Source organism: Theropithecus gelada, chromosome 12 (assembly GCF_003255815.1).
Source record: "Theropithecus gelada isolate Dixy chromosome 12, Tgel_1.0, whole genome shotgun sequence".
NCBI lineage: Eukaryota > Metazoa > Chordata > Mammalia > Primates > Cercopithecidae > Theropithecus > Theropithecus gelada.
The window spans coordinates 86,549,630-86,573,972 of NC_037680.1; the positions used below are offsets into that span (position 1 = coordinate 86,549,630).

The 24,343-nt window shown below is 38.0% G+C and overlaps 1 protein-coding gene across 2 annotated transcripts in view; it reads left to right on the forward strand.

The window, feature by feature from the left end:
- Positions 1-24,343, forward strand: part of UNC80 (unc-80 homolog, NALCN channel complex subunit) — a 232,700-nt gene that overhangs the window by 107,917 nt on the left and 100,440 nt on the right. For both annotated transcript variants that reach the window (XM_025404486.1, XM_025404487.1), the window contains exons 24-27: positions 3,780-3,915; positions 6,838-6,971; positions 8,927-9,092; positions 17,390-17,490. In XM_025404486.1, the coding sequence (XP_025260271.1) occupies positions 3,780-3,915; positions 6,838-6,971; positions 8,927-9,092; positions 17,390-17,490 (537 nt within the window). The remainder of the gene's footprint in view (positions 1-3,779; positions 3,916-6,837; positions 6,972-8,926; positions 9,093-17,389; positions 17,491-24,343) is intronic.

A 24,343-nucleotide genomic window follows, 5' to 3' on the forward strand; every position in this document is an offset into this window, starting at 1 on the left:
TTTAATTATATTTGGTTTTAACAGCACAAGAGTTTATACAAGTCAAGCAGTGTCAATGAAATGCATATCATGAGATACATAGAGACACCAATAATCTCTTTAATGTGGAGAGATGTTTCAGCCCCTCATTTATTACCTATCTCATTCAAGGAAGGTCTTATTGAAAGGCTTCTCTGAAACAACAGTCACAATTGATAATCCCATTGGCTTCCTTCAGGAGGGGAAAACCATGAAGTGCTGCACATTTGAGAGTTTCAGGTTTATAGGGAGATTGTGACTGAGAGATTTCACAAACAGGTGTTTTCAGGAGAAGTGTCTTCTGACTTTCTTGCAGCATTTGACACTGCCAACTGCACATACCTTTGTCTTTTTGAAACCATTATGCTCCAGAGTTTCCTTGCATCTCTGTGCCTAATTCTGTGTCCTTTCCTAGTCCTCTGTCTCCTCCCTCCTCATAAACAGATATTCTCCAGGATTTCTCTTAATTTCTTCCTATATAACTTACTTTAGGGTTACGTTTATTTTTATATTTCCAACTATAACCCGTAAGTACAGACTTCCCTAACCATAGCAATTTTCAGATCCCAGGCCCACATTGCCAGCTGCACTTTGGAAACATTCAGTTAATATACTAGAACTCAATCTTCCAAAATAAAACCCTTCTCATCAAGTAAACACATTGCCACCTACAACCCTTCTGAGCTTTCTATTCTTATTGACACCACCGTCATCTGAGATGCCAACCTTTGAGCATATCTCCATCTCCTCCCCTATTGATCCCACCTCTTCCGTGTCACTGAAGCCCCTTAGGTCAGATTCCATGACTTCTCATCTGGATGATTAAACTTTTTTCCTATTTGGTCTTCTCCTCACAGTATCCTCTCATTTAATGCATCCTACACCATCTCAGTGAAAAGTTCTTCCTATAGCCCAGCCCACCCAAGATATGACATTCATTCTGATCTCCCAGCCTCCAGACTTGCCGCCTCTAATTCATTCTCCAAACTGCTCTCAGAGTGATTAGGCTACAATGCAAATTACAGTGTGTTTCTGATTCACTTAAAATGCTTTCAGTGGCCCTCCTTTTCCCTCAGAATAAAACCCAAACTGCTTAGCCTGGCATCACTGCCCTCTCCATGACCTTCACTCAAACCATTCCAAGATTATGGGTGATGAACTCAAATGAGTCAATGTACCCAAAGAATATGTATTTAAATACTTTCCTCCTACTATATGTTCAATAATAATAGGTTCTGACATGAATTTTTGAAAGCAGAGTCCATACTTGTCTCAGCATTCCTGGGCAGCTAGTACAATGTCCCTGGAATGAGAGATCAGGTTACTTCCCCCACTCAGAAACTACCTTTCATCCTTCTCAAGAATGTAAAATGAAGTTCAACTTCAAGAACTGTAGGATCTGATCCAAATCTACCTTTTCAGCCTTCCTGTACATTATTTCCTCCTTCAAAATTGAACTTCAATTCAGTGGCCCCTCTGGCAGTCTCTGAGCACATGGTGCATTTCCATGAACATAAATCTTTCAGGACCGTCTCCTCGAATGTCTACTCTCCCCATTCTCCGTCAGTCAAAACACCAATTTGTCAAAGTCTACAAACTTTGAGACCTTCTGTGAGATTTTCTGTGGTTCTCTGAACTAAATTTTATCTTTATTTCTTTATTTTTTTATTTCAATGACTTTTGGGGTACAAGCAGTTTTTGACCACATAGATGGATTAATTTTACAGCGGTGAATTCTGATATTTTAATGCATCCATCACCCGAGTAGTGCATGTTGTACCCAAAATGTAGTTTTCCAGTCCCACAGCTCCGCGACCCTCTCCCTCTCTGAAATGAATTTATTCTATCTTATGAGCTAATAAAGTGTTTCCAGTCTCTTTAGCCACTTAATTAGTTGTTTTGTTATGTTATTACATCCCTCAATAGACTGTAAGCTCATTGAGAGAAAGAAAGAAAGAACACAGGCATAGATAGTCAGACATCCTATGTTTGAATCCTGCTGAGCGACCTTGGGCAAACCTCCCAGCCCTTCTAGCCTTCCTATTTGCCAAATAGGAATCTTTCTTATGTGGGCTTATAATTTACCAGGGCACATTAAACAAAGGTACTAATGTACTCTAACAACTTACTCAACTTTATGTTGTATTTAATACCTAACAAATTACCTCACTTAATAAATATTTGATGAATGAAGGAAGAGACGAAAAAACATAGCCCTGAGGCATTATTCTAGCTTTGGATGAGAAATAGAGATATAAATTATTATTTAGACATACAGTATTATACCAGACAAGTTCATTTTTTGAGCAGCCCTTTAAGCTTTATAAACTGTGGATTTAATTTAAGTTGCTTAGTTACAACATCCTGGAATGGTCAATGTAGACATTTTTCCCCTTTGAGTCTCTCTATTTAGTTTGTTGGCTCCATTCCAGACTCATAATTGCATGTCTCCTCCTTAACAGAGGATCTCCAAAATAGCAGCACCAGGATAAGGCATTTTGGTGTGGTGGTGGTTTTGTTTTTACAATTTGTTTTGTTTGCTTAAAACTTACCCAGTTAGCAGCTAAAATTTTAGAATCCCACATACTGCTTTCTATACTGCTTCCTCCTTGGTATGGTTTTTGCTTCCTGGTTTTTAGCTCCTCACTTAATTCCAGAGTTTAGGGAGACTTTTTGTTTCCAGATATCTACAACATTCAAAAGTGTCTTTTCATTTAAAGAGTTATGAGCATAATCTTCACTTAGAGAGCTTGAGCATGTTTGTTTTCAGTAGTAAGTGTATTTTCTTACTTGCTGAGAATTTAGTAACTTTTCTAAATATTTGCAAAGTATGATACAGAAAGAAAGAAGAAAGTTAGCTGGAATTTTGCTCTTACTTAAACAGAGAGTGTCCAAACTGTCAAACCCCAAGTTCAGTGATCTGTTTAACTTTTTCTCTCTCACTCCTGAGCCTGTGTCTCTTCCATTGTTGCATGCAGTGTATAATTGGAAATAAAATAAATTAGATAGAAATAGTTTTTTTTTGTCTCTTCTTGTGGAAAATTCCTTTGATAAACCAGACAGTAGTGCCTGATGATTCAATAACAGATAGCAAGGATGTTAGTTCTAAGAATACCATGTAAAAACCAATCTTGTCCATGTGCTGAGTTATTAAGAGTCATATTTCTAATGTTGTTGGGCAGTCTACCAAAAGAAAACTTAGCATTTCTGACTAATTCATAGAGTATTATGGAAAGAGGAACAAAGTCTATAAAAGAAGCCAATAAGTACATATATAATGACATATAGAAAAAAAAAATCAGCAACAGAATTCTGGCCAACTTCTAAACTCATTAGCGTGACAGTGACATTCTCATTAAAATAGCATAATCAGAAGCACTCTGAGGAACTGTGCCTTCTGATGTTTTACTGCAACAAAATCCTCCATTAAAAGCAACTGTGTACTCCCTTTTATCATATCTATAAAATAAATAACCTTTGAGTAAATGGAAATATTTTTAGAAAAACTTTTGTACAAATATGCAAAGGTGTCATCCTAGTTTTTACAAATCTTTAGACTGGATGACCTTGGGGATAGTCATTTCTTCCATTTCTGGTTTCCATACTGGCAAATATGGTGGAAACAACACTGTAGCATACAGAAGAGGCTTATGCTGGAAATAATTCTCATTAATTGGTTGCTTATGTCTGCTGTAATGTGAGAGCCTATTTTAGAGTTTGACTTAGTTTGTGCCGTTTCATTGTTTTCCTTCCCATTGTAGGCAATTGGCGTCCGATTGAATGAGCTGTGCCATGGGGAAAGTGAGAGCCCAGCCAACCTTCTGGGTCTCATTTACGATGAGGAGACCAAGAGGAGACTTAGAAAGGAGGATGAGGAGGAAGACTTTTTAGATGACAGTAAGGAGACTCCCTTTACTACAAGAACCCCTGCTTGTAAGAACCTCTGCTTTAGGAGCACTTAATACTTCTCTTTTCTCCTTCATATTCTTACCACCTGCCCATGTCTTCCCACTGCGCCTTATCCCCTTTTCCCTGTGCATGGTGTAAAGCATGTGCATAAAGCCACACAGAGACAAGGCAAGAGCCAGAAAGAGAAGACAGACAGGGGCAAGGAGGTGCAGGCAAGATGGAACATTTATTACTTTTTCATCTTTGACTCTTGCTATTATACAAATATTGGTATTTGACTTCTCTGAGAAAACATCTCTGAGAGACTACAGTTGCAGAAAATTTACTGTCCTAGAAGAGAATTTTTCAGGTTTTGTGTTTCTTTTGTGTTTTTTTGTGTGTTTTTGTTGTTGTTGTTGTTGTTGTTGCTCCAGGAAACAAAATCAGACGAAATAAAATTGAATATGAAATATTTTCCAAATCAGTAAAATACTGAAAATTTTAAACAGAGTATATTATAGTATTTAACATGACACACTGAAATATTAAAATATTCAGAGGTTGCTAGAACTATGAATGTCTGCTGTACTGTACCTATTTATTAAATTTGGAACTGAATCTCATCATAGAAAAGTAGAGACAAAAGGATTCCTATTATATCCTTCTTCAACATCATTTTGTGTATACATGTGTTCTATACCATACAAGCTTTTGTGTATATGTACCACTGCCTTTTATGGAATACAAAATTCCAGTTATAGTTATGGAATTAGTATCTTTATATGGTGAACGTATTGAGATCTCTTCCTTCTGACCTTCCTCTGTGGTTTGAAATTCAAGTTCCCTGACTACATGTTAAGAGTTGTCCTTCATTAGGTGATTCAGACCCACTGCATCATTGCAGTCATGAAATGTAAAAGAATGGATGGAGTGTAGCATTAGGCAGGACTGAATAATAATCAAAGAAAACTCTTATGATCTTCCCTTCCACGTTCCTTCCAAAGTGGTTTTTTTTTTTTTGCATTTTTTAATCATGTTGCCCTTTCTAAGACCTTATCAAATCAGAGCGAATCTTCTTGACATAGCCATTGACAAAACACCAAATTGTTATGTCAGTCTTTCAGCCTAATAATGAAGGTTGGCCCCAAAAATATCTACAATAGTCTGAACTATCTTAGAATGAGGTTTATCCAGCAATCACAGAACCTAGGGAAGGCCCACCATAAGACCCATCTAGCCAGAGGGCATTCTAAACCACCCTGGAACTTCCAGGGGGCCCTTCAGAACAGAGAGAAGCTGAAGCAACATTAAATGCATGCATCCTTATAGGCCAAAACAACTTGAATCCCCATTAGACTGCATAAGTGTCGTTTACCAGTATGTTATGCCTAGAATATTAGCTTTTTGTTGAGACTAGGTAGAACTCAATCCTTGTTTATTAAAACAGGATATTTAATATGATAGCCATGAAAGAGCCTAGACTAAGACTAAGCTCATTGTCTGCAGGACTGGTAAGAAAAGCCTGGATGATAACCTTAGGAGTGAAAAGACAGACCCAAAAGTCTATACTGAATGTCTAGTGTTCAATTATTTTTAAAAAAGTGTTGCATATCCAGACAATATTTAGTCAAATAGCCCCTATAAGACATATATAAGATTGATATGTCTGATTTTTACTTCCACTTTCAAGTCAATACACAGTTCATCTTGCATTTAAAGGCTAATTATGGTGCAAGCAACTTTCGGGCTGGAAATTCTACAGAAGCTTGTCTTTTCCATTCTTGATGAGAGGCAAAGTCCCCAGCAACAAATTAACTCCGGAGAGAAAATGCTTTTCCTGAGAAAACAATAGCTTAAATTCTACAGAAAGACCATAATTTCCACCTATTTTCAAATGAAATCATGACGTTTGTATTCTATTCAATTAAGAAAGCTTAACATCCAGGAAACATTTTAGAGATATTTTTAGGACTGTTCATATGTAATGGTATTGTGATTGCTTGATGACTTGATTCATTTAAAATAGACAACCATTTCCTTTGTTTTATAAGAGAAGGAATTCTACATGGCTCTGATTTTTTCTGAACACTTAATCAATATATTTCTGCATCATCCTGTGTCATCAGTTGTGATGACACATATCTGAGAACTAATTCTGAGAATGTAAAAAATCACTATGGTGTTACTGTGGCCATTATCTATCTTTAGAGCAAAAACTATTAGTTGGCTTCTAGTGGATACAATGCTTTACTAATTCAAAGGTCAATATTCTTCAGAGCAAAAGAGAATATTTGTACATTTCTAGTATAGCTATGCCTTAATTTGACAGGCTAGCTGGCACAAACTGTATGATATGTGTGATCCAGTAAGTATGTCTTGTCTATGTTGCAGAAACACATTTGAACTAGAGCTGAAACAACTTCACTGCCCTCAGAACAGCAAGACAGACATCCCTCATTAAATGAGCTGGCAGAATTTTTGTAGCTCCAAATCTAGTTCACTGCCATATGCATAGTCTAAATCTGATTGAAGAGCAGCGTAGAAATCTTGCGAGATTACCTCCCATTTCTGTTTTCATTAAAAGCTATTCTAGTTTAGTTGGAGCTGCATTTTGTTACTCTGCGATGCTTTAAGGGAAATCATTTAGTTCTATTTGTTCAATATTTTAATACTGAAGCACTCTGTAGAATTTGCAAAATGGAGGAAGAGAGATGCTTATGGTAGTGCATAAATCATGCTAAAGGGAATAGGTAAATTGAACTTACATAGATATAGATGAAGTCCTCATATGTAATTGAATGTTGGACATATATAGGTAACATTCTCATATTCAATTTGATTTTACACATGTGTAGCTATGTCCATCAAACTATGCATTTCTGTATTTTTTGTTGATTTGTCTCCTTATAAAAGAACACTTTCATTTCACAGGTACTGTGAACCCCTCTAAATGCGGTTGCCCCTTTGCCTTGAAGATGGCAGCATGTCAGCTTCTTCTGGAGATTACCACCTTCCTGCGAGAGACCTTTTCTTGCCTGCCCAGACCTCGCACTGAGCCTATGGTGGTAAGTTAAAGCATGCATGTTAATAATCAGGTTACTTGGCGAGGCCAGGCGTGTGTCTGGGTTTCCAAGATTCACAGTTTTCTTAAATGTTCCATGGCTAGTGTATCACGTAATTTTAAAAATTCAACTAAGGGATTTTGAAACGTAAAAAGAAATGCTCTTTTCCTCATTACAAATAATAATAACTCCAAAGTTGATCTAGAAATCAGTGAAGGTTGTCCTACTGGATACAGTGTTTCATTGATCATTATCAATTATGCTGGGAATATCTAGGAGCTTTTAGCTTCCTTTACTCTGAAAATATGAGGAGTCTTATGGCTAATATTTTCCAGAACTCACCAACAAATTTTTTATACCAACTGCTCATAAATCTGTATAGAAATTTGCTTCTTAATGAGTGTTCTCATTTAAATTATGGTTGAAAGTACTCCAGTATTTAGCGTCTAAACATCCCCAAACGTACATTGTTATTTCTGTAGCATTTCCTGTAGATTATGGATAGACAGAAATAAGACCATGCATGTGCGTGTGCATGCATGTGTGTGCATGCATATACACTCATGTGTGGTGTATCATGAAGGCCTGATTTGTTTAACCAATGATATAAATAGAAATACTATGCAAGAACCAGGCGCGTTCACAGTGTGTGTGGCACGGGGCACACCTTGGAGCCAATTTTCCTTCACTCCTAGTTCCCTAAGGGGCACCAAGTTTCCAGTGGTTCTGTCATCACAGGCATCATCCAGCTGGAGCTGAGGAACTGGACTAACTCATTTTTTTCCTTTCTCGGTTCACATAAGACTTATGGCACTCTCCCAGAGCAATCATTACGTAAACAATCTATGTGTTACCATTTAAGTAAATTTTACAATCCACAATCCACCTCCTCTCCTCCTTTTTTTTTTTTTTTTTTTTTTTTTTTTTGAGACGGAGTCTTGTTCTGTCGCCCAGGCGTGAGAGTAGTGGTGCAATCTCGGCTCACTGTAAGCTCCGCCTCCCGGGTTCGCGCGATTCTCCTGCCTCAGCCTCCCGAGTAGCTGGGACTACAGGCGCGTGCGACCACACCAGGCTAAATTTTTGTACTTTCGGTAGAGACGGGGTTTCACCGTTGGAGCCAGGATGGTCTCGATATTCTGACCTCGTGATTCGCCTGCCTCGGACTCCCAAAGTGCTGGGATTACAGGCGTGAGCCACCGCGCCCGGCCCCCCATCTTTGTAGCTAGAAACGTGGTATCTCTCTCATCTTCCTTTCATAGCCACAGCTTCCGCTGACTGCAGCCTGGAAAGGCTCTCCACTTTTAAGGATTTGTGATTGGGCCCATTTAGCTAGCCCGGAATAATCTCCCAATCTTAAGGTTCTTAGCCTTAATCACATCTACAAAATCCTTGTTGCCATGTGAGGCAACGTATTCACAGGTGCCAGGGATTAGGGCATCTTTGGGGAGCTATTATTCTGTCAAGCACAGTTCCGAACCTGCTTTCTGAGCTCCTACTCTCAGTCTTAAAATTTATCACTTGTTTGCCTTCTTAGTTTCTATCTTGGGATTCTGAGCTCCTTTAGAGATTTTTTTTAAAAAATCCTTATTTATCCTTCAGTACCTAACACGTCCATGCTTGATGCGTGATTTTTAAATAAAAGGCCAAAGATGCAGCCAAAACTGGACAAAGAGTTAGAAGGTAAGGAAGATAGTTGTGGATTTGGATCAAGGCCTATGCTTTTGGAAGGTAAAGCATGTGAGGAAAAGGGGGAAAATACTATGAATTAGGAAATATTTTATTTATTTTTAAAGTCAAGAATAGCTTTGCATGGTCACAATCTAAAATTAGCAGCAGATAAAGGAATCTGGCTGTTTAAGCGCAGTTGCGTATAATTCAAAATGGAGGGAGGCTTGCCGCAAGAGCAGAGCAGTGCTGGGGAGATGCCAGCACTCATGTGCTCCTCGCTGGCATTTTAGGACTTGGAGAGCTGCAGACTTCGTTTGGATCCCGAGTTGGATCGGCACAGATATGAGAGGAAGATCAGTTTTGCTGGGGTCCTGGACGAAAACGAAGACTCAAAAGATTCTCTCCACAGCAGCAGCCACACTCTCAAATCAGATGCAGGAGTCGAGGAGAAGAAAGGTACGGAAATACAAAGACTCCTTCATGTGTCAGGGTTTCTCATAGGATATTTGCACTGGGGTCTAAACTACAAAATTGTGTCCCCAAATTGTTAACTCCCTACAGTACTGACTGTGTAGGCTTTATGATGGAAAATCATGCTTGTTAAAAGTTGGTCTCGGCAGTCAGAGAAGCCTGGCTTCCAATTCCAGCTCAGAAACTCTCCTTATTCCATTAAAGCTGTAACATGAACCCTTATTTTATTTACCAATAAGAAAAGAAAAATACTCCCAATTGAACTTTTACATAATACTCTCTTATCACTTAGCTTGTCTTTTTTGTTTTTTTTTTTTTGAGACGGAGTCTCGCTCTGTCGCCCAGGCTGGAGTGCAGTGGCCGGATCTCAGCTCACTGCAAGCTCCGCCTCCCGGGTTTACGCCATTCTCCTGCCTCAGCTTCCCAAGTAGCTAGGACTACAGGCGCGCCCGCCACCTCGCCCAGCTAGTTTTTTGTATTTTTTTAGTAGAGACGGGGTTTCACCGTGTTAGCCAGGATGGTCTCGATCTCCTGACCTCGTGATCCGCCCGTCTCGGCCTCCCAAAGTGCTGGGATTACAGGCTTGAGCCACCGCGCCTGGCCCACTTAGCTTGTCTTTTATTGTTTTTTTGTTTGTTTTTGAGACAGAGTCTCACTCTGTCCCCCAGGCTGGAGTGCAGTGGCACAATCTCGGCTCACTGCAACTTCCGCCTCCTAGGTTCAAGTTATTCACCTGCCTCAGCCTCCCCAGTAGCTGGGATTACAGGTGCCCACCGCCACGTCCGGCTAATTTTTGTATTTTTTTTAATTTTCCTAATATGCTTTTGTTAAAATGTAAAACATAATAAAAAGAGAAAAAATAATATTATATTTCTCAATTATCTTAACATCAATGGCATCCATTCGTACCAAATTCTTGGGGACCATTACTTAATGTAAAACTAATTTGGTAAACAGAATCTCGTTTTAAAAACTACACCTCTGCTAAACACTTGTAGGGCTAATCTCATCAATTAATAAAGCACTAGGCTTATTTAATCATTTTTATGAAACTATGAAGAGAGAAAGAACAGCTACAGTCTTTCTGCATTGCTAAATGCACATTAGAACAAGTTCCATAACCATGCAATAGACCAGATATTAACCAGATGTGAAGGTTTTATATTTGATTTTTTAAATGGGAGACTACCTTATAAGTCTTCTAGTAATATAGTCAGCCTACAGGTTGCTTGTAATTTTTTCAGTAGATAAGAATGACCTAGAAAAGTTATTTATGGAACCATGTTATTTAAGAAAAAAGTGTTACAGCGTTTACAGAATTTCTTTTGGCCTGGCTAAGAATGTTTTCTAGACAGTGGTATTTTAAAAATAGTTCAGTATTTTCCATCTGTACATATCATTTCCATTATAATTAACTTAAATTCACCCACTTGCATGCACATACACACCTTGGCCTAATTTGGTCATGCATGTTTTTGTCCCTCTGTCCGTAAGTCTTTTTTTAATACTTTAAGTTCCGGGATACACTTGCAGAACATGCAGATTTGTTTCATAGGTATACACGTGCCATGGTGGTTTTCTGCACCCATCAACCTGTCATGTACATTAGGTGTTTCTCCTAATGCTATCCCCCCCCAAGCCTCCCACCCCGTGGCAGGGCCTGGTGAGTGATGTTCCCCTCCCTATGTTCATGTTTCTCATTGCTCAACTCCCACTTATGAGTGAGAACTTGCAGTGTTTGGTTTTCTGTTCCTGTGTTAGTTTGCTGAGAATGACGGTTTCCAGCTTCGTCCATGGCCCTGCAAAGAACATGATCTCATCCTTTTTTATGGCTGCATAGTGTTCCATGGTGTATATGTGCCACATTTTCTTAATTTTTGTATTGTTGGTAGAGACAAGGTTTCACCATGTTGGCCAGGCTGGTCTCAAACTCCTGACCTCAGGTGATCCAACCGCCTCGGCCTCCCAAAGTGTTGGAATTACAGGTATGAGCCACCACGCCCAGCTGCTTGTCTTTTATTCTTATTGAAAAAGGACTTTCAGACCTAATTAGATGTTGTTTATTATTATTATTATTATTACTATATATAATTCTCATGAAATCCTATATATATATATAAAAACTGGTTAAAGTTTTTATAAACCATCGTCAACTCAGAGTTTAAATCTCTTAATTACTTTTCAACTCACAGTTATCTAATGTCTATGTTTCTATATATGATAACATCCTCTGTGCCATCACAATGTTAGTGATGCATCGTATCTTAGACGGATTCACAAAAGAAGTAAAGCTTTTTGTGCTAATTACTTAAGCCAACTTGCACCCATATGAAGTTAGCCCACCTTTAGTCCCTCTTAAGGAATGTTGCTAAACACATCTGACTTACCACCTCACACACCCACCTACCCCTCACTATCACTTTGTTCCTTAGGGTTAAAAGATCCTGTCTTTCTGTTTATCTTTTTGCTGGTGTTTTACATTTTTCACACAGACAAGCAATAACAAAGGTGTCACAACTGCTACCTGGTGCAAGTGATCATAAGATGTCATCTCTTGCATGTCAGATACTGATTTCCAGATATGTTAAAATGTGAACAACTTAAAATGGGTGAAATATAGTAACTCACTATGTGGCCTTGTCCAAGTTATTTACCTTCTAAGACACAGTTCTCTTTTCTGTAAAACTGGGTTAACACCTACTGCATTGTGATGTTGAAAACTTTTAATAAGATGATGCAAGTGAAGTGTAAACTTAATACCTGGTGAATTGTAGGTACACAATAAATAGCTGTTGTTGGGTTTTTAAATATACATCGTGAGCATCTAGATTAGAACCCACATAGAAAATCCTAACTATGAACTAAAGATTGCAAAGTTTTAAGTTGCCCTCTAGGGCCTCCTTTAAACTGCCAACTTCACTATTTGATTTTGCCATTTTAAAAAGTCCATTGCCCTTCCATGTTTTTCCAGTGAATTTCAATTAAAAGAACATCTGCACATTTGCTAGAAGAGTCAAAGGTTATTTTATGTGTTGAAGTGTTTTCTAGCATCCTACAGACAATGAGTCAATAAATTTTGGATAACAACGAATGAATGATTCTTAGAAGGAATAGCCCTGTGTAGAGAAAACAAAAAGTATTTTAAAGGGAATAGATATACATTGGGAAAAGTTTGAATAGTTCAAGATCAAAATGTCACAACATTCTTAAAATACAGATAATCATATATCATATTCTATTGAATTTATGGCCCAAAGAGGCCATGTTGCAGGAAGGATAAGTCCAATCTTGAGCGATTTTTGAGGATGAAGAAGTATCAAATCAATATTTTTTCAAATATTACTTACTTCAGACAATTATACTGCATGTGATGAGAAGCTTCTCTCTTTTAAACATATCCCAAAGAGATTTTAATTTAGAAGGCAATCTTTTGTCATTCAAAGTTATTATGCTAATTATATTTAAGATAGTAGATAATTACTAATACTACACGATTAAACTTCAGCAGAGTAAATTTTACACCATTTTATAAAATAAATATCTGATTAATTTTAAGAACACTTTAATTTGATGATTATTATTTATGTAAATTGGCTTTAATATTTCAACACTCAAATGCTCAATATTTTTTCTACTCACAGAATGGTTATGTTAATATATGAAAGTTGTTTAATAAAGAATGGAAAACTGGAGCTATTATATATATATCTCCATAAAATGTCCTTAATCAGTTGACAAAAATCTTCCCAAAGATTCCTAAATATTCCTTAATCCATTTGACAAGCTGTCAGCTACTGAAGCCTATGTGAAAATGAAGACAATAGAGACACTGCTAATTACAGTTTTTAAAATTTTATACCATTTGGTTTTATAAAACCTGAAAATGCCAGTTCTTGAAATAAACACCCTGAGGACAATTCAGATTCTACCAGGAAAAATTCAAGTGAAATAATTATTTAGAATAGTAGGAGATGGGTCGGAAATGTAATGTAAAGGGCAAACAGGGTCTGGTAGATGTGGTTAGAAATTTAATTCTGTTTTAAGTGCATCAGAGTTGTTGGTAGGTTTTACCAGAAATGTGATATAAAGTGTGTATTTATGATTTATGCATTTAAAAGATGACTCAATCTATGGAGTAGAGGGAAAGGTGAAGCAGTTAGGTAGTTACATTAGTCCAGGGAAAAGGGGATGGAGCTGTCAAAATCCTATGATATTTTGAAATATACAGCCAACAGAACTTGCTAATTGATACAATGTAAGGTGAAAGAAAAGGCCAAAGATGTTTTATCCAATTTAGATGGATTTGTTTCACTTTTGTACTAGTTCTTGTTGTCATGGAGATAAAGGCTACAATTCAATGCTGCATAATCTCAACTGATGTTTTTCATGTACAATACCAAATATAAATTCTAACTGCTGTGCCCCTTGTAAATAACCAATGCTGCAATTCTGAACTGTAATTTTTCAGTGCTATAGGATATCTCCAACTATCCTTTTTGGTGGAACAAGCTCTTAAAATTAAATTTCTTTCTGATTACATTAATTTGGGTTTATTTTGCTGCATCTGTAGGCCAAAAAGTGTCATAAAATTGGGCAAAGAATATTAGTGTGTACCTCTGTAAAAATCTAAGAATTATCTGTTTAATATTTTCTGTACTTCTGAATCTACTTAGACATGAAATTGCACTTGTAGTCATTAAAAAATTTTAATTATATTCTGTTTCAAACGTATTTCAGATAGGTGATAAAGTCTCAACTAAACATAAAAATAATATTGAAAAATATAGTGTGTGCTTTGTGCCATAATTAAAATGCAGCATTATGGTTCATAATCTTTGTGAGATTTGTCTAACTGTGCCACAAGAAATTCCATCCAGATGTGAAATTCTACTCAGATGTGTTCAGGGAGCTCCATGGGGCCTTTACCAGCTGCATGGTGATAATTTTTTTATTTCTCCATCACAACAGTAAATCAGAACTTTCACATTGTTCAGGAGAAAGTCTTCTGACCTCCTTTAAATGGCGTTAAAAGTATACATTTAGCTAACGTTTTAGTTATACAAGTTCTATCACAGTCACATATTAACTCTCTCGTGAATGAGAAACCTGAAACTAACATGCAAACTTTCTGATTGGTACTTTTAAAATATTAGTAACTGTGCCTTAAACAATTAGTAAGAAATCTTGTTCATGTCTTAAGATGCTAAGCTTATAAAACTAGCTCCTTCCTGATAATGGACTTTAAGCCCTAAAACTTACTTTATCCCACCCTTATAAAATCAATGTTTGACAACACCAAATCTTCAAAAGAAAAGTAAGGTGTGTATATGACTATGGGAAATAAGGATACTGTTGATTTAAATAAAGATAGGCTCCAAGTTTAAATGCATTTCTTTTACTCTTTTATTTTCCTCACTAATTACTATTTCTTCCAGAAGACTAAAGATGAATAATGCATATTCTTCTTGGTATGCATAGACTGTTATAAGATTGGCTCAGGGGTTTGCACCATTTGGAATCACATTTCACCCAGCCTTTTGACTGAGAGGAGGATAGTATGAAATCATTAGGTACATTGAAAATAGAGCCATTTCACACTCATGCTCACCCGAGTGAAAACAGATTGTTTAGTGCCTTTTCTGAGGAGCAGAGTGGAAGCCACTGCTGACTATTGCAGAGAGAAGCACCTTTGGTTCTTATTTCTGAATGAGGTATTCCAAAATGAAGGGGTTTACGTGACAGCTTACAGAAGTCTGTAAGTCCCATTTTGAAAGGAAAGCAAAAGCAAATGGTTTGTGGTTCTCTTGAATCAAGGAATCCTGTGATACAAGTGTACTACTAGTCCTAGTTGATGCTGCCCCAAAGGCACACTCATGCTTGTGAAACCTGGGCCAGAAAGAGAGCAGGTCGTTCCCAGTTCCGATGAGCTTTGTGTCCAAGAAAGAAGCTGCACCAACCCTTCCTGATGGGTCCTGCAGGACTGGGGGCTTGGGAGAAGCTCCTTGTTCAGAGTGCTCATCCAGGCCAGCAGAGGCGGCTGATCAGGGACAAGTTGGGGAGAGATGGATATAACACTGGCTGGGGAACACTAAGGGGGAAAAAGCCCTATTTTATTCTTTTAATACAGTTCCCAGCAGGAAGATCAGGATAGGAGGTTCTCGTCTGCTCCAGATTAAAGGAACCCGCAGTTTCCAGGTGAAGAAGGGGGGTTCCTTGTCCAGCATTCGCCGGGTCGGCAGCTTAAAGAGCAGCAAGTTATCACGGCAGGACTCAGAGTCTGAGGCTGAGGAGCTGCAGCTGTCCCAGAGCAGGGACACTGTCACTGACCTAGGTAACATAGAGGAGTGGGGTGTGCAGGGACGTGGGGGGTAGGAAGACAGGGCCCAAGTCCTGAAACAAGCTGAAGTCCATTTTCTTACACATATATAGATGGAGGGCAGAGCCATAGGGTAGACAAGCTATTCAGCCTGAAAACCATACTACCCTTGCTAGAGCAAGGCAGCAGAAGCCTTGATGTGCATACAGGTCACTGGAGAGGCTTGTTAAAATGCAGATTCTGATTCAGCAGATCTGGGGTGGGGATCTGAGATTCTACATGTTTAACAAGCTTTCTCCTGGAGCTGATGCTGCTGATTCAAGGACCACACTTTGAGCAGCAAGGGTGTGGAGTATATGTTAGAGAAAGAAAGGACTTTAATGACCAGGACAGTCTTTGAAATTCAGATACTTGTGTATTCATTCTTTTGATCAGAGCCTTCAATGTCAAATGTAGTAATTCCCTTGGGGAGGACTACCTAAAGATTCTCTATATTTTAAAGTCTCTATTTAACAATATGAACAACCAAAATATCAGAGTTAAGATAGTCTAGACCTGACAATGAGTGATCTTCAACAAGTCATTTAGCTTCTCAGGGATTTGTTTTCTCTGACTACACAGTGAGAGTAATTCTTGCCTACAATGCAAGGATGCTGTAAAGATAAATTAGAAGATGACCATACAATGTGTCAAACACCTGAGAATGAACTTAATATACAGTCAAAGCCTGAGAGTTATAGATTGTCATTGTAGGCTCTAAAGAAATTCCAAATACCAAAATACAGCAGTCCAAAATATGGGCCCTAATTAGTATCTTAATAGACAAGCAAAAGATACAGTAGGCATGAAAATAGAACTCACCAGCTGCCTAACATTAAATATTAGATAAAAGTTGAAGCACATTCACTTTGCCATTCAGTCTCTGTATGCAAGGCAAAATAGAAAGCTCTCCTTACTAGGTAAGTAGTTTCAAAAGTCAGCAAGAAGTGTGGATAAATTATCGATCAAGTCTGCTGAAATAAAAGCCGAGTATATTTCATCAAAGAAGGTTTAAAATAGAAAATGCTTCTGTATCCACCCACCCTCGCCTTTGAAAATAGCTGATTTATGCATTACTTAAGATTCTGCTTATTTCCTAAGGAGACATTTTTTAAAAAGTATGTATGATTTCTTTTGTTATAAGTCTGAAGCTAGAGCATTATTATCAGTTAATTTGGGGCAAAACTATTGCAATTAATTATTTAAATTGATCAATTTATCCTGACCAATTGAGTCAAAATAGCCAGGTTGAAGACATTGTTTTGTCATTAAAAAGATCTATAAAATTTTGTAGATTTGAGGGAAAACTTTGTTATGTAGTGTACCAAGGAGGGAATTTTTGAGAGATATCTCCTTTATACTTTGCCATAGAGAGGAGTTTGGACACAAGGGCTGTCCACAGTTGGACATAATTGCTTCCGAATTCCCTTAGTTTTTCATAGGTACCTGCCCATCTTTGACATAGCTGTGGTAGCAAAACCTGGTGGCTAGAGTAATAGCACTAGCTGCAGTCACAGAACAATGGAGACAGCAGTCACTGTGAGGCCAGTTAGTTGCTGTCCCTCCTTAAATACACCTGCAAGGTCTGGTCAGTCTGGAATGGATTTGGGCACACTCAGTCAATAACTGGCTCATCTCAGCAATTCAAGGACTTGACTCTGTTTTTTTTCTCTGCTCCCATCTCTCAAAATGGAAGCCACCATAACAGAGATCATAAATGTCTTTGAAATTGCCAGTTCAGCTGGTGATGAAGGGGACAGCTCCTGTTAATATTCCTCCAAGTCAGTGCTATGCCCTGTAACCCACTGGGCCATGGTAGTCTGCCCTAGGATTCAGAAGCATGGGCAACTGTACCATACCAACATGCTCTCCAGGGAGACCGAACACTGAAACCTTTCTTGGTATTTTTTTTTTTTTTTTTTTGAAGAAGGGAGTCCTTGGAGTGCAAGCGAGCCCAGCATCGAGCCAGAGGGAATGAGTAATGCCGGCACGGAGGAGAATTACCACAGAAACATGTCATGGCTTCATGTAAGTAGAAATCTCAGAAAGAGCCCTGAGATCAATTTCTTTAGACCCTGGGAAAGATCTGAGGAGGGAGGACGAGATTATACTAAATCATCAAATCCAATCTAGCCTCGAAGAAAAAGCAGGGGCTTATGTTTTAGCTGAATATCTCAACACTCTCTAGGATTGGTATTCTGCTGAACTGTACTCATCTTAAGCTTAACTCAGACCAAGCTTTTTTTGTTATGGCTGGCTTGTGGGTCACCATAAGTCAGGGAAAATCATGAGGCCAGGTTAGTGGTCAAGATAACCTGAGTGACACAGCGTAGGTATCACTATCAGTTTTATACAGGTTACTGCGAATTCTGAGAAAGGTCATGGTGTTGCTCTTGGGTATGTATTAGATCAAATTTTAAACTGGGGCAAGGACACTCTAAGATGGTGAATGCCATGTGTCCAAGGGTGAGCCAGAGGGCACAGGCAGGAGGTGATCCCTAGGAAACTGTGGGCATGGGGTGGAGTTCAAGACTCGAGCTGAGCATGAAGAAGGAAGTTAAGGAGAAAGAGGCCGGGCGCGGTGGCTCATAATCCCAGCACTTTGGGAGGCTGAGGCGGGCAGATCACAAGGTCAGGAGATCGAGACCATCCTGGCTAACACAGTGAAACCCCATCTCTACTAAAAATACAAAAAATTAGCCAGGCATGGTGGCAAGCGCCTGTAGTCCCAGCCACTTGGGAGGCTGAGGCAGGAGAATGGCATGAACCCGGGAGGTGGAGCTTGCAGTGAGCCGAGATCGTGCCACTGCACTCCAGCCTGGGGGACAGAGCAAGACTCCATCTCAAAAAAAAAAAAAAAGTAAGGAGAATGGTAAGGAAATGTAAGCTCAGTTATACAAGTGGCAGGGTATCCCCAGGATCATCACTGGGGTCACCGCTCACCCTAATTTTATTTTATTTTATTTTATTTTTTTTTTGTTTTTTTTTTTAATTAATTTATTATTATTATACTTTAAGTTGTAGGGTACATGTGCATAACGTGCAGGTTTGTTACATATGTATACTTGTGCCATGTTGGTCTGCTGCACCCATCAACTCGTCATTTGCATCAGGTATAACTCCCAATGCAATCCCTCCCCACTCCCCCCTCCCCATGATAGGCCCCGGTGTGTGATGTTCCCCTTCCTGAGTCCAAGTGATCTCATTGTTCAGTTCCCACCTATGAGTGAGAACATGCGGTGTTTGGTTTTCTGTTCTTGTGATAGTTTGCTAAGAATGATGGTTTCCAGCTGCATCCATGTCCCTACAAAGGACGCAAACTCATCCTTTTTTATGGCTGCATAGTATTCCATGGTGTATATGTGCCACATTTTCTTAATCCAATCTGTCACTGATGGACATTTGGGTTGATTCCAAGTCTTTGCTATTGTGAATAGTGCTGCAATAAACATACGTGTGCATGTGTCTTTATAGCAGCATAATTTATAATCCTTTGGGTATATCCCCAGTAATGGGATGGCTGGGTCATATGGTACATCTAGTTCTAGATCCTTGAGGAATCGCCATACTGTTTTCCATAATGGTTGAACTAGTTTACAATCCCACCAACAGTGTAAAAGTGTTCCTATTTCTCCACATCCTCTCCAGCACCTGTTGTTTCCTGACTTTTGAATGATCACCATTCTAACTGGTGTGAGATGGTATCTCATTGTGGTTTTGATTTGCATTTCTCTGATGGCCAGTGATGATGAGCATTTTTTCATATGTCTGTTGGCTGTATGAATGTCTTCTTTTGAGAAATGTCTGTTCATATCCTTTGCCCACTTTTTGATGGGGTTGTTTGTTTTTTTCTTGTAAATTTGTTTGAGTTCTTTGTAGGTTCTGGATATTAGCCCTTTGTCAGATGAGTAGATTGCAAAAATTTTCTCCCATTCTGTAGGTTGCCTGTTCACTCTGATGGTAGTTTCTTTTGCTGTGCAGAAGCTCTTTAGTTTAATTAGATCCCATTTGTCAATTTTAGCTTTTGCTGCCGTTGCTTTTGGTGTTCTAGACATGAAGTCTTTGCCCATGCCTATGTCCTGAATGGTACTACCTAGGTTTTCCTCTAGGATTTTTATGGTATTAGGTCTAACATTTAAGTCTCTAATCCATCTTGAATTAATTTTCGTATAAGGAGTAAGGAAAGGATCCAGTTTCAGCTTTCTACTTATGGCTAGCCAATTTTCCCAGCACCATTTATTAAATAGGGAATCCTTTCCCCATTTCTTGTTTTTCTCAGGTTTGTCAAAGATCAGATGGCTGTAGATATGTGGTATTATTTCTGAGGACTCTGTTCTGTTCCATTGGTCTATATCTCTGTTTTGGTACCAGTACCATGCTGTTTTGGTTACTGTAGCCTTGTAGTATAGTTTGAAGTCAGGTAGCGTGATGCCTCCAGCTTTGTTCTTTTGACTTAGGATTGTCTTGGAGATGCGGGCTCTTTTTTGGTTCCATATGAACTTTAAAGCAGTTTTTTCCAATTCTGTGAAGAAACTCATTGGTAGCTTGATGGGGATGGCATTGAATCTATAAATTACCTTGGGCAGTATGGCCATTTTCACGATATTGATTCTTCCTATCCATGAGCATGGTATGTTCTTCCATTTGTTTGTGTCCTCTTTTATTTCACTGAGCAGTGGTTTGTAGTTCTCCTTGAAGAGGTCCTTTACATCCTTTGTAAGTTGGATTCCTAGGTATTTTATTCTCTTTGAAGCAATTGTGAATGGAAGTTCATTCATGATTTGGCTCTCTGTTTGTCTGTTATTGGTGTATAAGAATGCTTGTGATTTTTGCACATTAATTTTGTATCCTGAGACTTTGCTGAAGTTGCTTATCAGCTTAAGGAGATTTTGGGCTGAGACAATGGGGTTTTCTAAATATACAATCATGTCATCTGCAAAGAGGGACAATTTGACTTCTTCTTTTCCTAACTGAATACCCCTGATTTCTTTCTCTTGCCTAATTGCCCTAGCCAGAACTTCCAACACTATGTTGAATAGGAGTGGTGAGAGAGGGCATCCCTGTCTTGTGCCAGTTTTCAAAGGGAATTTTTCCAGTTTTTGCCCATTCAGTATGATATTGGCTGTGGGTTTGTCATAAATAGCTCTTATTATTTTGAGGTACGTTCCATCAATACCGAATTTATTGAGCGTTTTTAGCATGAAGGGCTGTTGAATTTTGTCAAAAGCCTTTTCTGCATCTATTGAGATAATCATGTGGTTCTTGTCTTTGGTTCTGTTTATATGCTGGATTATGTTTATTGATTTGCGAATGTTGAACCAGCCTTGCATCCCAGGGATGAAGCCCACTTGATCATGGTGGATAAGCTTTTTGATGTGTTGTTGAATCCGGTTTGCCAGTATTTTATTGAGGATTTTTGCATCGGTGTTCATCAGGGATATTGGTCTAAAATTCTCTTTTTTTGTTGTATCTCTGCCAGGCTTTGGTATCAGGATGATGTTGGCCTCATAAAATGAGTTAGGGAGGATTCCCTCTTTTTCTATTGATTGGAATAGTTTCAGAAGGAATGGTACCAACTCCTCCTTATACCTCTGGTAGAATTCAGCTGTGAATCCATCTGGTCCTGGACTTTTTTTGGTTGGTAGGCTATTAATTATTGCCTCAATTTCAGAGCCTGCTATTGGTCTATTCAGGGATTCAACTTCTTCCTGGTTTAGTCTTGGAAGAGTGTAAGTGTCCAGGAAATTATCCATTTCTTCTAGGTTTTCCAGTTTATTTGCGTAGAGGTGTTTATAGTATTCTCTGATGGTAGTTTGTATTTCTGTGGGGTCGGTGGTGATATCCCCTTTATCATTTTTAATTGCGTCGATTTGATTCTTCTCTCTTTTCTTCTTTATTAGTCTTGCTAGTGGTCTGTCAATTTTGTTGATCTTTTCAAAAAACCAACTCCTGGATTCATTGATTTTTTGGAGGGTTTTTTGTGTCTCTATCTCCTTCAGTTCTGCTCTGATCTTAGTTATTTCTTGCCTTCTGCTAGCTTTGGAATGTGTTTGCTCTTGCTTCTCTAGTTCTTTTAATTGCGATGTTAGAGTGTCAATTTTTGATCTTTCCTGCTTTCTCTTGTGGGCATTTAGTGCTACAAATTTCCCTCTACACACTGCTTTAAATGTGTCCCAGAGATTCTGGTATGTTGTATCTTTGTTCTCACTGGTTTCAAAGAACATCTTTATTTCTGCCTTCATTTCGTTATGTACCCAGTAGTCATTCAGGAGCAGGTTGTTCAGTTTCCATGTAGTGGAGCGGTTTTGATTGAGTTTCTTAGTCCTGAGTTCTAGTTTGATTGCACTGTGGTCTGAGAGACAGTTTGTTATAAATTCTGTTCTTGTACATTTGCTGAGGAGTGCTTTACTTCCAATTATATGGTCAATTTTGGAGTAAGTACGATGTGGTGCTGAGAAGAATGTATATTCTGTTGATTTGGGGTGGAGAGTTCTATAGATGTCTATTAGGTCTGCTTGCTGCAGAGATGAGTTCAATTCCTGGATATCCTTGTTAATTTTCTGTCTTGTTGATCTGTCTAATGTTGACAGTGGAGTGTTGAAGTCTCCCATTATTATTGTATGGGAGTCTAAGTCTCTTTGTAAGTCTCTAAGGACTTGCTTTATGAATCTGGGTGCTCCTGTATTGCGCTCACCCTAATTTTAATCTGACTTCCTGGGAAAGTCAGATGAGCTCTAGCTGGTGCGTAATGGTCCTTGGGTGTGTGGTGGCTCACCTTCACTATGGAAGCAGTCCCCAGAATTGACTGATTTGAGAATCTCTGAGGCAGCTGTGTTTTAAAGTAAACTTTTTATTGAACTCTAACCTACCCATTGAAAAGCATACAAAACCTATGTATACAGCTCAGTACATTTTTATGAAGTAAATACACCTGTGTAACCACTGCCAGGTTGAGAAAACATTATCAACACCTAAGAAATCCTACACAGGTCTTCTACCAGACGCTACTCTCCCCTGACAGTAACCACTGTTCTCCCTTCTAACACCATAGATTCATTTTGTCTATTTTTGAAATACATGTAATTGGCATCATATGCTACTACTCTGTTGTGTCTGGTTCCTTTTCCTCATATAAATGTAGGTCCTCCAGTTTTGTTGTTCTTCTCCTTCACAATGGCATGGTCTATTCTTGGCTAGATTCACATTCATTTAGAATCACCCTATTTTAAATAATTAAAAAAAAAAAAAAAACTTCCAAAGCAGCCTTGAGTGTAATACATAGATGAATTTAAATGAATCATATCTTTATGATATTGAATCTTCCAATGTTTAAAATGATCACTCCACTAATGTCTGTTTCTCCATTTATTTAGAGCCTCTTTAAATGTCTTTCAATAATGCCTTTTAGTTTTGTGTGTAGTGTTCCATAAATAAACAGCTCTGGAAGCATTGTGTAAGAGCAGTGCTGTTTCTTCTTTAAATATTTGGAAGAAATCACTGATCACACCTTTTAAACCTAAAAATTTCTTTATGGGAGAGTTTTAAGTTACAGATTCAATTTATGTAATACAGCTAAGACCATTTAGATTTTCTATTTCTTCTGGGAGCAATTCAGGTAAACTAATATTTTTTGCTGAGATTTTTTTCATTTAATATGAATATTCAAATTTATTAGCAAAAAGATTGTTTAAAATATTCTCTTAAGATTATTTTAAATTCTCTAGGATCTGCAGTGATTTATATTTATTGTTTTTGATATTGGTAGATTGTCTTCTCTTCTTTTTTTAGTAGTGTCTTTCTAAGAGTTTGTCTATTTTGTCTTTTAAAAGAACCAGAACCAGATTTTCATTTTGTCATTTTTAGAATGTTGAATTTTTGTTTTACTAATATTTTCTGGTATCTTTATTACTTTCTTCTACTTTTCTTTGAGTTTAATTTGTTTTTTTTTCCCTTAACTTCTTGACACAGATACTCAGATAATTGATTTGCAACCACTTTGCTAACATATGAATTTAAAGCTATAGATATTATTTAGAAACAGTTTTAGCTGCATCATACAAGGCTTGATATATGTTCATTATCATTCAGTTAAAATATTTTAAAATTTCCGTTGTGATGTATTCGTAATCACAGATTTTTTTTAAAAAAATTTATTTTTAATTTTTGTGGGTACATAGTAGGTGTGTATATTTGTGAGCTACATGAGGTGTTTGATACAGGCATGTAATGTGAAATAATCACATCAAGAAGAATGCGGTATCCATCTCCTCAAGCATTTATCCTTTTTGTTACACGCAATCCAATTACATTCTTTTAGTTATTTTGAAATGTACAGTTATTATTGACTATAGTCATCCTATTGTGCTATCAAATAGTAAGTCTTACTCATTCTATTTTTTGTACTCATTAACTTTCCCCACCTCTCCCTCAACCCTCTATTACCCTTGCCTGCCTCTGGTAACCATCCTTTTACTCTCTGTGTCCATGAGTTCAATTGTTTTGATTTTTAGATCCCACAAATAAGTGAGAACATGTGATGTTTGTCTTTCTGTGCCTGGCTTATTTGACTTAACGTAATGATCTCCAGTTCTATCCATGTTGTTGGAAATGACAGGATCTCATTCTTTTTTATGGCTGAGTAGTACTCCATTGTGTATATATACCACATTTTCTTTGTTCATTCATCTGCTGATGGACATTTAGGTTGCTTCCAAATATTAGTTATTGTGAACAGTGCCACAAGAAACATGGGAGTGCAGACATTTTGATCAGGTCCATAGCTAATAAGTTCAATATATGAATCTATTTTCTTTACTCTTCTTGGTCCTGCTCCTAAAATGCCTTGTAATTATATTGACTAAACATGGTGTATAAAAAAAAT